Source organism: Sphaerodactylus townsendi, linkage group LG03 (assembly GCF_021028975.2).
Source record: "Sphaerodactylus townsendi isolate TG3544 linkage group LG03, MPM_Stown_v2.3, whole genome shotgun sequence".
Classification (NCBI taxonomy): domain Eukaryota; kingdom Metazoa; phylum Chordata; class Lepidosauria; order Squamata; family Sphaerodactylidae; genus Sphaerodactylus; species Sphaerodactylus townsendi.
The window spans coordinates 149,047,168-149,064,244 of NC_059427.1; the positions used below are offsets into that span (position 1 = coordinate 149,047,168).

The following is a 17,077-nucleotide window of genomic DNA, read 5'->3' on the forward strand; positions in this document are numbered from 1 at the left end:
GTGTTCTTTGATACGTGTCTGTGCGCTGCGTTTGGTGTTTGGCTCTTTGAGTGTTAAAGGTTCCCTACCCCTGATCTAAAGGGTTGGGCTCCCTCTTTCAGTCAGCATAATTGATTTCCAGTTCTAACCCCGTGCTTTCACAAACATCAGGCATTCTCAGGGCCAAAGCACCAACTTCATAAACAACATGTTGCTTTTTTCCCACGCATAAAATGAAACAATCGCCCCTTGCCTGGCTTGAAACATGCTGGGCACATCAAAAGGATCCCTTTTTTTTGCTTTTCTCTTTTAATCATCACTATTAAAAAGGGAGGTTTGCAGGCATGGCTTTTATGGAACTGGATTTCCCGGCCGTTAAATTAGAAGCTACAGTAGAAATGCTTTTAAGTATAGCCCTAGTTTCTATTCAGCAAAACGGGTCAGCGAGAGAGTGTTACCCAATACCCCAAGCTAATAAATAGAATTTGAATAGCTGTTCGGCCAATCAGAGAGCCGAGAGCCATTCATCCCACGAATAAAAAGGTGAAAGTGCTAATTCTGGTTTCAGAGAGAAGCAACCACCCGTGGACCCTTTCCTGCCTGCTCCTGCATTGAGTGTCTGAAGCCACGTTATCGTCATTTCTACTCTCCATTAGCCACAATGTCTACCCGATCCTACCATGTCAATCCTAGGGGTGGTACTTCAGTCAAGAATTATAGCTCAAGCTCGGCTGTGGTACCGAGGAACGTGAAACGCTACAGCGCTGTCAGCACCATCTCATACAAAGGGGGCAACAACGCTGGCCCCCAAGGCTTTGGTTTTGGAAGCAGGAGTCTCTGTGGGGTCGCCTCCTGCAGGCCCAAAATCGCCATCGGCAGCTATCGCCCTTCGAGATATGGATATGGTTTGGGAGCTGCTGGTCTCGGACACAGCTATGGATCTTCTGCCTTTGGATATCGAGTCGGTGGGATCAGTGGGCCCTGCTCACCTGCCATCGCACCTGTCACTGTCAATCCTCACCTTCTCCAGCCGCTCCACCTGGATATTGACCCCAGTGTCCAAATGGTGAAACAACAGGAGAAAGAGCAACTGAAGACCCTCAACAACAAATTTGCAACTTTTATTGATAAGGTGAGTTGTGAGATCACAGAGTTCGATTGTTTGTAAACATTTGAAATAGTTGTAGGGTTATAATATTTCTAACATCCTCCAGTGGGAAGAGAATGATAATATGTCTCAGCTTGAAGAGCAAGAGAGCTCTAAATGTGTCCTCCTCTGAGGCAGAGACTTGCTACCGTGAAACTCACTAAGTTATACTTCTAAGTTATACTTCTAGCTGTATTATTACAGAGTTTCTCATGTGCTTTTTAGAACTTAAGACATATGAGGGGTCCTTACCTAAGCTAGAGTATCGCACTCAATATAGTCTATTCTGATTAGTACAGGTTCTCAGAAGGGGAAAGGATTTTCTCACATCTGCTACCTGAGATTTTTTAATCATAGGCCCTTTCTGCACGGGCCAATAACAGCGCCCTAGGGACAGCAAAAACGCTGTCCCCGGGGAGCTGTTCACATGGGGGGTGCAGCTGCATCGCAGCCACGCCGCCCTCGCTCCCCCCCAGCAGTGTGAAGCCGCTGTTTTGGGAATGTTTTGGGAAACAGCAGCTTCAAACCGCTGCCGTGCAAACGGCAGCAGCTGGAAGGCACCATTTCCCCCCCTTTCCCAAATGCCTTACCGTGTCCTCCGGCCTCCGGTGTGTCGCACAGGCCAGGGGACACACACACCCTGCACTGTGACTTCCGAGCTGTCGCGCAGGGCAGGGGGAGCATGTCCCCTAGCCTGTGCGATGTGCCGGAGGCCAGAGGACACGGTAAGGTGTTTGTGGGACGGCGCAGCCTGCGCAGAGGCTGTGCCGTCTTTCCCACCGCAACGTGCCGTCTTTCCCACCGTTCATGTGAACGGTCCCGGGAGGGTTGGGTCGGCGTCATGTACGCCGACCCAACCCCCAGCATGGCCGTGCGGAAACGGCCACAGATACTAGAGGAGAGCCTTGGCTATTGCAAGATTTAAGAATATAGAACATTCTAAAAGGGTTTGTTCTTGTGATCTGGTTATGGTTGAAGATTTAAGAATATAGGGCATTATAAAAGGGTTTGTTCTTGTGATCTGGTTATGGTTGAAACACTTGACCGTTCTCTGTTTGTATGCGCTAAATATGATAAGATACGCATGAAATACATGAATTCCATTTCCTTGCAATGCTCTCAGTGGCAAGAGTGTTACAAGATACCCAACGTCCTGAACAGCTCTGATGTGCTCTTTTGTGAAACGGTTGCAAATTTTATACTGGAAATTAGTAATTTTAATTTTCAATCTTGTTTTTTTAATCTTGTTTTACTTTGAAATGTTGTCCTGTTTTGTATGCCAATAAAGGCTTCTTGTTGTTGTTGTTGTAGGAATCACAGATACCTGAAATTAAACTGTGATTTTCCGCATCCCCTACATTTTGCTGAGCAGTGACTCTACCTTTCTAATTTCTAATGCTGTCTCATGGGGGCAAGATAACAAGTGTATACATCCCAGCAATAGCTGAAATCACTCGTAGTCCCAGATTTTGTGGGGGGGGGGGAAGGGTTGATGGTGAATTTGTTAACTGGAAGCAGCAATTGACTGCCACGGTTTTTAGCAATTGGTTTGTTTTTCTAGTAAACTTATTCTACGAAAATAGCGTATTCTTAGGAACCAAAGTACTGGGGGAAAATTTTATTCTTCCACTGACCAAAAGCTGTCTGGAACTGTATTATAACAATACAAGGCTGAGAATGGTTAAGGAACGGAACTTGGGATATTTATAATATCTGTGCTGCTGCTGATGAGTGGGCTTCAAGTCTGACTCCCAATTACTAAAATGTTCAGGACTCGGGAATTTTTCACACACTAGAGAAGATATTAGAGCCTACCCCACAGAGAGAAATCTGCCATTCTGCCAGCCAGATTGGTATGTTGGGGCACATAATTGAGAGCAACTATAGTGCAGTATAGAAACTGATAAATGCAGGGTGTCCCCTTTGTATCCCATGTGAAATATTACGAGGTTGCTAAAACACCACCCTGAGAAATGATGGATGGCCATCTATAAACCTGTACTGCAGATTACAGACCATCACACTATAGATCAGTGGTGGCGAACCTATGGCACGGGTGCCAGAGGTGGCACTCAGAGCCCTCTCTGTGGGCACGAGCAAACAGAGTGCCCCCCACATCGAGGCTGGCCTGGGCCACTGGGCTTGATTAGTAGCATTAAATCTAAGACCTAGTTTTCGGGAAGCAGTGTAGGTAACCCTGTTAAGTGCTGTTAAACCCCACTGATTTTCATGCAAAGAACTAAAGCATGATCCTTTACCTGGGAGTAAGCTTGGTTGCTGGCAATGGGGCTTACTTCTGAGTAAACCCTTCTAGGGTCATGATTCACCAGTTGGAAGAGTTGCACGGTTGCTTCAAAGCAAAGCCACCGACTACCACCAAGCTTACTCCTGAGTAACGGACGATTCGGAGCCAACCGTTTTTTCTAAACTAAAACCTCAGTATTCAGGTTAAATTACCGTGTGAGCACTTTGCGATAAATAAGTGGGTTTTGGGTTGCAATTTGGGCACTCGGTCTCGAAAAGGTTTGCCATCGCTGCTATAGATCAATAACCTGGCTGTTCCTAGATAACAACAGGAACTATCGTTTTGTAATGAGAGACTGAAACTCTCTTAACAAAAATCTCAGCATATGACCAAGCTATAGTGCCTAGGATTCTTTAGGGGGGCAGAGCAGAGGGCGTGCTCTTGCAGAGGCTCCGCTTTTAATCTGTTTTGATCATCACAAGTGAAATGTTTCTGGTTGTGTGGGAGTTAGGTTCGGTTCTTGGAGCAACAGAACAAGGTGCTGGAGACAAAATGGAACTTACTGCAAGAGCAGAAACGGGTCAGGAGCAACATCGAGCCGCTGTTTGACAGCTTCATCAGTAACCTGAGGAGGCAGCTGGATGGCCACGGGTGTGACCGAAGTAAGCTGGAGACAGATATGACCAACGCAAGGGACGTTTTAGAAGATTACAGGAGAAAGTAAGCAGAGATGTAGGGATGTTTGTTCAACATAGTTGTGTCATGTTCAGTTCTGGGCACCACAATTTAAGAAGGATATTGACGAGCTGGAACATGTCCAGAGGAGGGCAACCAAAATGGTGAAAGGTCTGGAATCCAGGCCCTATGAAGAAAGACTTGGGGAACTGGGGATGTTTAGTCTGGAGGAGCGAAGGTTAAGGGGGGACATGATGGCTATGTTTAAATATTTGAAGGGATGCCATGTCGAAGCAAGCTTGTTTTCTGCTGCCTCAGAGACTAGGACACGGATTCGGGGTGCAGGAAAAGAGATTCCACCTAAACATTAGGAAGAACTTTCTGACTGGGCTGTTCGACAGTGGAATTCACTGCCTCGGAGTGTGGTGGAGTCTCCTTCTTAGGAGGTTTATAAACAGAGGCTTGATGAACATATGTTGGGGGTGCTTTGATTGTGTGTTCCAGCATGGCAGGGGGTTGGACTTGATGGCCCTTGGGGTCTATTCCAACTCTATGATTCTATGCTGCTTCTCTTATGAAATGACATTTCTGTTTGCAGAAGAGGGGGCATCAATTTCTGCTTCTACTGCAGACTCCCTCTGCCTCCTGTGCTGTTTTGAGGGTCCAGTGACAGCCTGGAACAAACTTGCAGGAGGCTGAGGGGGCTCACACGAGCAGGAAGACTTGGTAGACTTTGCAGATGGTTTGATATGATCCCCCTTCTTTTAGAACCCTTGCCCCAATAACCTGCCCCCTTTTATCTGGTGATACCACCCAATGGCTGCTTGGTGAGGAATGATATGGAGAGCCCCAGTGTACTGCAAGTCTTCCACTTGCTTCCAGCCATCACAGATGCAGTAGTAGGTTATGGCTGTACCTTGTTTTGTTGCCAGACCAACCTACTGTGGATCAGGGGGACCCTGTTTGGAACACAGCGGCATCTCTACCACCTCAGCCGACCCTTGGGGTGTCCAGCAGTGCAGTCCCCAAATGGGGTGGCCATTCCTTGCATTGGCTCAGTGCACCCAAGGACTATGTCTGGACTGGTCTCCCTCCACTGCAGCTTGCACAATGCCTGTCATACTCTCCCTTACAGGATTAAGTCAACACAAAGACCTTGTCCTGGAGAGAGATTCCATTTGCTATTGTGGACCCTATACCCTGCTCAAGACAATGGATGTGCTAATGTGCTTACTTGCCCAGTGTTATACTAACTAATGTTTCTTCCTCTGACTAATACCTTTAACGACCACCTTATTTTGCACTGTCATTGTTTCACAGCTAACTTCTCTTTTGAAGACATTCCTGAGCCTGGATCCTCAGGCTGATGTCTCAACCCTTTAGACCAACGCCCAAGCATTAAGGTTGATGTCTGTCTTTTATGCTTCCCAGGAAAGGCAGGAATTTTCTTTGTCTAGGGAGATTAAGGATCACTCTGCATAGCTCTGAAGGTCCATTTTTCCCTATAAGAAGTCCACTCTCCCAACAGACAGTGTTCAGTATCTCTGGACATCTCTCTGTCTGTGATACTCTTCCATAGCGCTGTTCTTCCAGAGCTAAGCACGGGTTGCTCAGTTTTGTTATCAGACCATTCCACTCCAAGATCAGTTGACTATGGGCGTTTTCGCACACACCGTTTGTTGCAGATCCAGCATGTGAGTTCGTTGCTGTTTCCCACATGTTTTCGCACACACTTAAGCCGAAATGTGTCCCGACCCCCCTTCTGTGCCACATTCCAGCCGTTGTTGCACATTTTTCCTGTCGCTCGATACTTCTGCAACTTTCTTGGAAAAACCGGTTTCCCCCCACAATCTGGTGGCTAGGTGCGAAACAAATCTGGAGTAAGCGACAGTCAGGGGTGACGCCCACAGTGTGGCGATTTGATCCAGCCAATGGGAGTAGCGATTGGGCTTGCCTTGCGGTTATGCGCGCGCACATCCCATTGTTCAGCTTGAAGTCTCACTTTCGACTCCCTCCCCTCACCTACAGCGTTGATTTGTGTGCGCCTGATAAAAGCTCGAGCTACCAGAAGTCCCCATGGCACCGTTGCTTTGATACGATTTGCAAGCCACGGTGGCGACTCATTCGGTCGATTTCGCCTCCGTTAACCACGGTAGCTCAACGAAGCCCGATCCGCGAGGAAGCGGGATGGGGAAGCAATTTGGAAGCCCGCCCCCGGACCCGGACCCATGATGGCGCGACAGCCAATCAGAAGCTGGTGCGTTTTGCGCCGCATTCCTGGGCGATGCAGAAACCCGGGAGTTGCGAAGCAGGCAGAAGATGCGTGACTACCTGGCCATGTGTGAATGCCATCAAGCGACGAAACTGCATCAAAAAGGTCAGGAATCAATGCGGTTTGCTTTTATTCTAGAATAAAAAGTGTGTGCGAAAACGCCCTATAACTTTTATTGCCCCTCCCCATATATTCCTCATCTATTCCAGATCAATCCCCTCAATAACTGTTTTTTTTTATCCTAGGACTGTGTGAGTGTTCTTCTGTTGTTATTGCGTGGTTGTGTATCCCTGTTGTCCCATAATAGAAACTGTTAAACTTTCATTCTCTTTCCTGCAAGTTTCTTGAAAAAGCTGACTCTCATATACAAAGGCAATCAAGGTCTCATGTTACCCAGCCTTTAACCAAGCTTAAAGTCTGCTCCTGCTAATTCCCCACTCTAAAAGGGAGAGACGTCCCTCCACTTCAGACAACAGTTTAGGGCGTCAAACTACCTTGAATCAGCACTGTACCCTGTGTCTTCCAGCAGTGGCATAGTGGTTAAGAGAAGGTATACTCTAATCTGGAGGAACCGGGTTTGATTCCCCGCTCTGCTGCTTGAGCTGTGGAGGCTTATTTGGGGAATTCAGATTAGCCTGTGCACTCCAGCACACGCCAGCTGGGTGACCTTGGGCTAGTCACAGTTCTTCTGAGCTCTCTCAGCCTCACCTACCTTACAGGGTATTTGTTATGAGGGGGAAAGGGAAAGGAGTTTGTAAGCCCCTTTGAGTCTCCTTGCAGGAGAGAAAGGAGGGATATAAATCCAACTCTTCTTCTTCTTCCTTTGGTTTTCTTTACTTCAGAGATGATAGGGAGTGAGTGATCAAGATTCCCAAGTCAGATGAAAGAATCTGACTCTTGTCCACCACCATCTTTCAAGTCCTGATGAAAAAAGTGCTGATTATATGAAAGAACAACTACAAAAATGTTCCCAACGACTGAGGCATTGTTGCAAATTCACAATCTTTTTTCTGGACTAAGAATGGTTCCAAACTGATTTGCCTTCTTGCCAGGTATGAAGAGGAGTGCAATCGGCGAACGTGTGCTGAGAATGAATTTGTAACTCTTAAAAAGGTGAGTCACTCAGTGGTGCATAGCTGGTAAACCCAGTCTGATATAGACAGTGTCCATTTACTCACTGCTTTACTAAAAGTTGGACTATTTAAGCCAGGGGTCTTCAAACTATGGCCCTCCAGATGTTCAGAGACTACAATTCCTATGAGCCCTACCACTTGGCCATGCTGGCAGGGGCTGATGGGAATTGTAGTCCATGAACATCTGGAGGGCCATAGTTTGAAGACCCCTGATTTAAGTTCATGTGAAATATAGCTGATGTTGGAATTCCCACCCCTGGCCAATTTTAATATTATTAAAGCTGGATTGGATGCTATCAGTGGCGAAGCTACAAGGGGACAGGGGTGCGCCGTGCACCGGGCGCATGCCTGGGGGTGCAGAAAATTGCTCCCATGCTCTTCCCCCTTTCCCCCGCCCCCCTCTGCAGTGCCCCCCATGGCACACACACACCCGTGGTGCCCCCCCTTCCCCCCTTTCCACACTTACCTTAGTTCCTTTCCTTTTTGAGAACTTTTTCAGGCTGCAAAAGGCCCGTTTGCAGTAAAAACAGCCTGTGGAACTACAGTTCCCAGGAGACCTTGGGGCTCACAAGGTCTCCTGGGAAGTATAGTTCCCATCAGGGGGAAGGGGGGGCACTGCAGGGGAGCAGAAAATATAGTATGCGCACCGGGCGCAGTTTGGCCCAGCTACGCCTCTGGATGCTATTGAGAAAGTTTGGACCCTGCTGTTCCAAGATGCAGAGGTTGTAGGGAGTCCCAGAGAAGCAATCAACTCTGTAGCCAATGTACACACTGCGGCCAAATTTCACCCCATGTTGGTTCACGGACAGAGGTGGTAGAAGCACAGAAACTGTGAGTTCCTGTTAGACCAGAGTTCAAATGGAAGAAGAGGAGTTTGGATGTATACCCTGCCTTTTGTTTCTGCCAGAAGTCTCAAAGTGGCTTTTAAACTTCTTCCCTTCCTGTCCCCACAGTGGAACCTTCTGAGGTAGGTGGGGCTGAGAGAGTTCTGAGGGAACTACGACTAGCCCAAGATCACTCAGCAGGCCTCGTGTGTTGGAGCAGGGAAACAAATCCAGTTGACCAGATAAGAGTCCACCACTCATGTGGAGGAAACAAACCCAGTTCTCTGGATTAGAGTCCACCGCTCTTAATCACTACATCCTGCTGTGGCAAGTGTCCTCAGGAGGGCTAAGGCAAACTGTGAAGACAGGCAGAAAAGAGAGGAGGAAAGTTATAAAGGCACATACCTGGGAAACTTTTAAAGAGCCATGGGTGTGTGTAAAGTTCCTCCAAGTCACAGCCCGCCCACGGTGACTCCAGCAAGGGGCTTTCAAGACACGTGAGAAGCAAAGATGGTTTACCATTTTCCTCTACAGAGTTTAACTTGGCGTTTTCCTTCCAAGTACTGACCCTGCTTGGCTTCCGAGATCTGGCAAGATCAGATAATATTAAGCCACCTTCCCCCCCAAAGAGCCACAGGGACAAGGAAATAATTATTCATACACATTGGGAAACGTGGTGGGTTGTTAGAACAGTTTCTGCCCTTCATATAGCTGGTGGCAGATCACATTTTGGAAACTCTCCTATGTTAAAAAGTATCTTCCTTCCAAATAGAACATCTGCCCAGCAAGCAGGGAAAGGGTGGGATGACTTTGCTGTGCTAAGTTTCTTCTGACATGGGGTCTTTTTTAAAAGGCAAAGGTGTATTCAGTGATGGAATTTATCATCTGCAGTTTATTTATTTTATTTATCATTGAATTTATATACTGCCCCTTCCCCGAAGGGCTCTGGGCGGTGAACATCAGAACAAAACCACAAACAAATGGAGCAGAAAAAAATTATAAATTATAAATAAATAACATAGGCTCCATAGACCATAGTTAAGCATACAGCTTATTCTATCACCTCAGAACTATGCCACTTCATATGTCAAAGAGTTAGTAGAGCTATCTGACTATCATGGCCCCCTTTCTGGTATGGACAAAGAAATAGAATTCTCCGATTGCTGCTGTTAAATAATAAGTAGAAGTGCCCTGACTTACCATTTGTTTTTTGTTTGTTTTTAAATTAGGATGTTGACTGTATATATATGAACAAAGCAGATTTGGAAGCCAAAGTAGAGAGCTTAATTGAGGAAATCACCTTCTTGAGATGTCTGTACGAGGCGGTAATGTCATTTCTCATTCTGCAAGTAGTCATACATTTCATTTTTTTTTTAAAAAAAAATCCATGCTGCTCTTTAAAACCGGGAAAGAAAATAAGGTACTAATGAGAATGTGCCTATATGGTTACAGAAGCGCGTTGATTTTTGACCTGTGAGATGTCACTTGCAAAGTCCACATCAATCGAGTAAAAAATAAAGGGCAGATGTTACTGGTGATTTCTGGATGGACATAATATCCCGGGGGAAAACCGGGATCATACATACCGGAAAGTTTGCATCTTGGTTTCTCCCTCCGCAGGGCAGCCCTTCAGCGCATTCAGGCAGGGAGGAAGAACTCCAGGTGGTTATGACCGGCCCCAGTTTAGTTTCATTTTCCTCGCCAACGTTACCGCGCATGCGTGGACTGTCCCGTTTTTCCGATATTCCGATTGTCTGCAGGTGGTGAGGTGGGATATATAAACCAGTCCATCTCCCATGGTGTTTTAAAAAAAGAACCGCCAATTTTTTGAAACCCTGGGATAAGGGAAATCTCCTGGGGTGGGCTTGAGTTAGACAACCATGAGGAGATCCGCGATGAGGAAGTCAGGGATGTGCCTCCTTGAAGCGGAAAGATGTTTCACCTCCTCTTATCCCAGGATATATGCCATCGTATTGTCAGCGAGGAAAACACCATTCAAACCTTATTGTGTGTGTCAAATGCCTGTCAAGTTGCAACCAACTCGTGGTATCACCTTAGGGCCGTGGTGGCGAACCTTTGGCACTCCAGATGTTATGGACTACAATTCCCATCAGTCCCTGCCAGCATGCCCAATTGGCTGGCGGGGCTGATGGGAATTGTAGTCCATAACATCTGGAGTGCCAAAGGTTCGCCACCACTGCCTTAGGGTTTTCATGGCAAGTAAGCAAAGGTGGTTTGCCATTGTCTTCCTCTACAAGGTCTTCCTTTTACCAACCCTGCATAGTTTTTGAGATCTGACAAGATCAGGCTATTATTATACAATTTCACATCCTTCAAACCTCTATGCTTATCACAGAACCAAATTACCCATCTACCACTTTTTTATTCAGCCCTTCCTTTAAGATGCTCTCAGAAGCTCCCATATCCTCTCCCCTCCAATTTGATCCATGTAATAAATTTACAAGGCTATATAGGCCACTTTATAGAATAGCGGGGAGTTGAACCTAGACTGCTGAGTCCAACAGTTTAATCGCTGTGCTGCAGTAGCCAAACTTTCAGCAAATGAACAACAAATCTTATTTGCTTTTTTCAGGAATTGCAAGAGCTCCATGCCTGCATCTCGGACACTTCTGTGGTTGTGCAAATGGACAATAGTCGAGGCCTAGATTTGGATGACATTATTGCTGACGTCAGAGCCCAGTATGAAGACATTGCAAACAGAAGCCGCTATGAGGCAGAGTCGTGGTACCAGTGCAAGGTGAGAATTCCTTGCAAGAAAAGCATAACTAATCGTTGTAAGATCTGTGGAATACTGATCTCATCCAGAAAGCAATGGGTTAAAAATGGAGGAGAACTCTGGGAGCATAAATGTTGTCTAACATAAAAGAAAAAAGAGGAACAGGAAACTGGGACCGGTATCAACATTGTTGAAGTTGGGACTGGCACAATAATAGCAAAGGAGAGGGGAAAAAATCTTCAATTGAGCTAGTCAGATTGATACCAGCTGAAGATAATGTCTTAAACTACTGACTGTGTATATTCATTGAAAACAAAACCCTGGATCAGTGTATCCCCACAAAAGATGTATTCTCATCACAGTGCTGTATAGTTGCATTGCCCTGATCACATTAGACCAATTTCAGCAATTTCTACATTATCTGGGCTAAAAAGTAGCGTTGATGATTAGAAGACTGACTATCACAAACATTAATTCAACATTTTCTTTTCAAGTATGAGGAAATGAGGGTGACAGCTGGAAAGCACTCTGATAACCTACGCGACACGAAAAATGAGATCATGGAGTTGAACCGTGTGATTCAGAGACTGAAAGCCGAAATCGACAGCACCAAAGGCCAGGTAACTTTGCCCAAACTGAATGATTGAATGTGGGTAACTAATGGGAAATCCTCAAAAACTCAGGGAATCTTATTTCCCATTCTATCCTTTTCTCCATGCTATTTCCTGTTTCCATGTCCTTGGCAGTGACTACAGCCTCTCCCCTTTCTCTGCTTCCTTCTCTAACACTACCTTAACTAAGTCTTCAGCTTTCTCTTCTTCACTCCCCCACCAGTCCCTGAAGACTCTCCCCTTTTCTCCCCCCCTTTTCTCTCCCCCTTTCATTTGATTGGCAGTAACTGATGGATGGAAGACTGGCAATATTGTCTAGCAACGCCCACATGGCTGCCAAGATCTCACAATGTCTCATATGGTAATCTCTGGTTGATTCCCCACTCAAGATTAGATGCGTGCTTGTCACTCCAAATATACAGGTTTCCTGCAGAACTCCCCACTACACCAGCGCTGAATGCACATTCACCCCGTTTCTATGCCCCCCCCCCCAGCACACGTTATTTTAGAACCTGGAACAAAGTAGACCTTTTCAAAGTAGACCTTTTCGAAAAAAATGCGTGGTCAATCTCGAGTGGTGGGGAAGTTGGGGGGGGGGGAATCCGGATTCGAGCTACCCGCCCTTGCGAGTGACATGGAGCCTCCCATCCGATGCGCGCGCAGCCCTTTATTTTATTTTATTTTTATTTCACATAGCGGAAATCCACGTGGATACGTGGCGACATGGGGCTGGTTTAGAATGATTTTCTGTGTGAAAGGCAACACAAAGGAATGTTACACGTCGTATCCATGTGGATACGAGGAAGCAAAGCAGCACAGAAACGGGGCATTGCTTTAAATGCCTGTTTCCCCGTTTCCGCGTGCAGTACTTCTGTGCATGCTCGCGCAGACGAAGTGTAAAAGATAAAAAAAATTCCCACCCCAGCACAACGCAGCAGCCAATCAGGAAGCCCCTGACCAGATCGCACGGCAGATCCACGAAAAGTGGGGAATGTTGCCTGGCTGCTGCATTGCCAGGAGCAGGGGTCGTTTGGGGGCCACAGGCTGCAGTGGGGACCATGAAACCGAGCTGAAAAGGTCCTGAATCAAACCAAACCGGTTTGTATCCACTTTCATTTTTCCAGTGGGAAATCGGCCTGTGCGGACTTTCATTCTTAAAGCTAAAGATGTTTCTACAAATTTGGGTGGTTTGACCTCCTCCTGAGTGTTTTTTTTTTCAAGATTTTAAAATGATTTTTTTCAATTTCCATTTTTTTCTGTAAACCAGGTGTTCCCCACAAGTTTAAAGAAAAATACCCCCTCTCTATCTGTACTCTGGGACAGATTTACACTGTAATTATTCCATATATGTACATTTGGTATACCACTTGGGGTTCATCATGATGAACATTAGAGATTAGGAATTCTACCCTTTCCAATCTGTTATTTTTGTAATGTTCTGGCTGCCTGCAATCTATCCATAAAGTCTTTTAGGCCTTATCAAATTAACAATATTTTCCCCACAGCATAGTACATGTTAGCATAATAAGGCCAACAACAACCTGGACATTTGGCTAATCAACAGAGGTGAGGATTAAAATATCTGAGTCTAATTTTTTCATTGGATTTTGAATTTATCTGACCTTTTTGATTTATTAGGTTCTTGTCTTATCTGGAGCTATGTATAAAATACACCTTTATTTTTTTAAAATAAAACAGTCAAGTTTGGGTCAAGATAATATTAGGAAGACTGAACATTTAAAACAAATGTATGACCTGACATAAACCCAACTCCTACAATCTCTTTTGAGGTGATGTGAAGATTATACCTCATTAGTAAAAATCATATGAACTTTTGTTAATGCATCCCAGCATACTGACAGCAGGTATTCACTGCATTTGCCATGTCAGGCAAAATATTTTTTTGAAAAAAACACATACTTTGTGGTGAATTCCAACATTTTAAAAACTGTCCCCACTTGTCATTAAACACCATTCAGCATCTGAAATTACTGTATATACTCGAGTATAAGTCGACCCGAATATAAGTCGAAGCACCTAATGTTACCACAAAAAACTGGGAAAACTTATTGACTCGAGTATAAGTCTAGGGTGGGAAATGCAGCAGCTACTGGTAAATTTCAAAAATAAAAATAGATACGGTTGGGTGCTATTTGGGGGTCTCTGCCACTGACCCCCCATCTCACCAATCCCATCTCTGTCATCAACCTCTCCATCCCGCAGCTTGTCCAGCTCACCCAGGTCGACTGGCTGTCACCTGCCGAGAGTCAGGGGCTGGCTGCTGCTGAGAAGAAGGCAGAGGCAGAGAAAGAGGCTGAAAGGGGGAAGGCAGAGAAGAAGGCAGAGGAGAGCAAAGCAGAGGAGGCTGAGAAAGCGGCAGAAAGGGGGAGGCAGAGAAGCAGGCAGGAGAGGGCAAAGACAGGAGAGGGGAAACGCCAACAAGAATTAAGTGGGACCCTCACTTGCGTATAAGTCGAGGGGGGGCTTTTTCAGCACAAAAATGTGCTGAAAATGTAGACTTATACGTGAGTATATAAGGTAACAGTACAACATGATTCTCTGTTAACTGAACTTGAGCACTTGGAATATCATTGTAATGCTGTAACTGGATTTCAAGCAGTAGGTAGCATTTATATAAGATATGACTATGACTAGAAACATGTAACCCAGTCATGTGCCAGTCACAGTTCTGCATATTTAGACTGGAGATAGGGAGATTTCCAACTCCCTCCTCCCCCCAGCAGGTGATGGGGAAGTGGGTTTTCCAGATCCTGGTTGGGAAACTCCTGGAGATTTGGGGGTGGAGCCAAGGCCATCGCCAGCATGGTATAGTAGTTAAAACTGGTGGGCTCCACTCTGGAGAGCCAGGTTTGATTCCCCACTCCTCCACACGGGTGGTGGACTCTTATCTGGTGAACTGGATTTGTTTCCCTGCTCCTACACATGATTCCTGATGAGTGACCTTGGACTAGTCACATTGAACTCTCTCAGCCCCACCTACCTCACATGGGTTATGTTGTGGAGAGAGGAAGGGAAAGGAGTTTGTAAGCTATCTTGAGTTTCCATACAGGAGAGAAAGGTGGGATATAAGGAGCAGCAGTGGCGTAGGAGGTTAAGAGCTCGTGTATCTAATCTGGAGGAAACGAGTTTTCCCCCGCTCTGCCGCCTGAGCTGTGGAGGCTTATCTGGGGAATTCAGATTAGCCTGTGCACTCCCACACACGCCAGCTGGGTGACCTTGGGCTAGTCACAGCTTCTCGGAGCTCTCTCAGCCCCACCCACCTCACAGGGTGTTTGTTGTGAGGGGGGAAGGGCAAGGAGATTGTCAGCCCCTTTGAGTCTCCTGCAGGAGCGAAAGGGAGGATATAAATCCAAACTCTTCTTCTTCTTCTTCTTCTTCTTCTTCTTCTTCTTCTTCTTCTTCTTCTTCTTCTTCTTCTTCTTCTTCTTCTTCTTCTTCTTCTTCTTCTTCTTCTTCTTCTTCTTCTTCTTCTTCTTCTTCTTCTTCTTCTATAAATCCAAACTACTACTGCTGCTGCTACTCTCCTGCTCCTCCTCCTCCTCCTGCTCCTCCTCCTTCTTCGACAGAGACCTCAGTGGGTTACAATGTCATAGAGTCTACCCTCCAAAGCATCCATTTTCCCAGGGAAACTGGTCTCTGTAGCCTGGAAATGAGACGCAATTCTGAAGGATCCAGAGGTCCCCCAGTGGCTGGCATCCCTAGGTGAATATCATGCTGTCAAATGTAGCCATGGTAGTTTACATTGTTGAGTCCATGTCAGAAAAGGCCTCTGGGTTTCACCTCTGCAGCGCAACAAACTGGAAGCAGCTGTAGCTGAAGCTGAGGAACGTGGAGAGATGGCTCTCAAGGACGCTAAACACAAGGTGACAGAGCTGGAAGATGCCCTAATCAAGGCCAAGGCAGACATGGCTCGACAGCTGCGGGAGTACCAGGACCTGATGAATGTTAAGCTGGCCTTGGATATTGAGATTGCCACATACAGGAAGCTGCTGGAAGGAGAAGAGAGCAGGTGGGCACATTGAGAACCTCTGGCGGTTTCTGCACGGGCTGAAAGCAACGGCTTCAGCCTGGTAAAACACCGTTTTGGCAGGGACCCTTCGCACAGGCGCCACTGCCAAATCGATGCAGCAGCGCTCTGTACCTGCCCAAACGGTGTATTCAAAACTCACTTGGGGAGCGAGTTTTCCTGCAAATGCCGGCTTCCATCCGCTGCCATGCGAATGGCAGGGGGTGGAAGCCGGCGTTTTCCCCTCCCCTCCCTGGCCCCAAACGCCTCGTTACCTTCTGCTGGCAGCCTCCTCGCTCTATTGTCGCTCTGAGGAGGGAAGGGGACACGCCCTGGTCTCCGGTAAGCCTTCAGCCGCCGCTGTGGCCATGGGGGCGGTCCCCTTCCCCTCCTCAGAGTTTACGATAGAGCCTACGGCTGCCAGCAGAAGGTAACGAGGCTGCTTGGGGCCAGGGAGGGGAATACGCTGCTACAGCGGAGCTTGCTCCCTCACAGAAGGCAAGATCCCACGCAACGTATTTGTGCGAATGGCCCCAGAGCCTGCTTCGGCATGATTAATGCCGATGCAGGGTCTCTCCCTTGGCTGTGCGGAAACCGACTCTGAGAAATTGTTTCACCATATGCGTAAGAGCAGCCTGCTGTTCATATTACTGCCGCCATTTCAAATCACAATGTGAAGCAGCCACCACGAGATGACCTGTTTGTATGGCATGCCTCCCTATATGGACAGCAGTAACCATTTCAGTTTTCACAACTAAATGTACAGGACTCAATGTAAACCCAAGACTTTTCTCTTTCATTCGAACAGGTTGTGTGGAGAAGGTGTCTGTCCCGTGAATATTTGTAAGTCCTTGCATCCATTTTGCCTCGGTTATGAAATTCATGGCAATTTTTCTGATTGGGGTTTTGGCTGGTGAACCGATATTATTTTCTTGTCATTGCAGCAGTATGTCGGACCCAGGGAGGAGCTGTGTGTGATCCAGATCCCTGTATCGGAGGGGGGTATGGTTCTAGCAGCAGGACCATTGTGAGAGGCGGAGGAATTGTTAGCAGTGGAGGAGGAGTGTGCGGTCCCAATATCGGAAGAAGCATTGTGGCAAATGGGGAAGAATTGGGAGGCCCTTGCCTGCCCGCAGGAGCGTACAGCACTGGAAGCGTGAAAGGCTCAAATGTCAAGTTTGTGTCGACTTCCACATCTTTTAGAACAAAATATTGAAAAGAGGGTTCTAAGGGGGGAAACTGCTTCAGCAGAAACAGTCACAGCACTTCTCATGCTACTTTCTGTTTACAGGTGTGCACACCGGAGTATAAAATGTATGCAGCTTCTGTCAAAGCCAAGTAATAATGTGCTTATATTATTAACTTTGCTTTCCAACTACCTGTACGTGGGGACTCAAACCTTTCCCCGCTGAAACTCACTTATAGGA

General features: G+C 46.6%; 1 protein-coding gene across 1 annotated transcript; it reads left to right on the forward strand.

The window, feature by feature from the left end:
* Positions 1 to 640: 640 nt before the first annotated feature.
* On the forward strand, positions 641 to 16,866 carry LOC125429616 (keratin, type II cytoskeletal cochleal-like). The gene is made up of 9 exons (XM_048490891.1): positions 641 to 1,111; positions 3,883 to 4,091; positions 7,371 to 7,431; positions 9,505 to 9,600; positions 10,869 to 11,033; positions 11,507 to 11,632; positions 15,433 to 15,653; positions 16,459 to 16,493; positions 16,595 to 16,866. Exons 1-9 carry the CDS (start codon positions 641 to 643, stop codon positions 16,864 to 16,866), a joined length of 1,656 nt encoding a protein of 551 aa, XP_048346848.1.
* Positions 16,867 to 17,077: the final 211 nt, after the last annotated feature.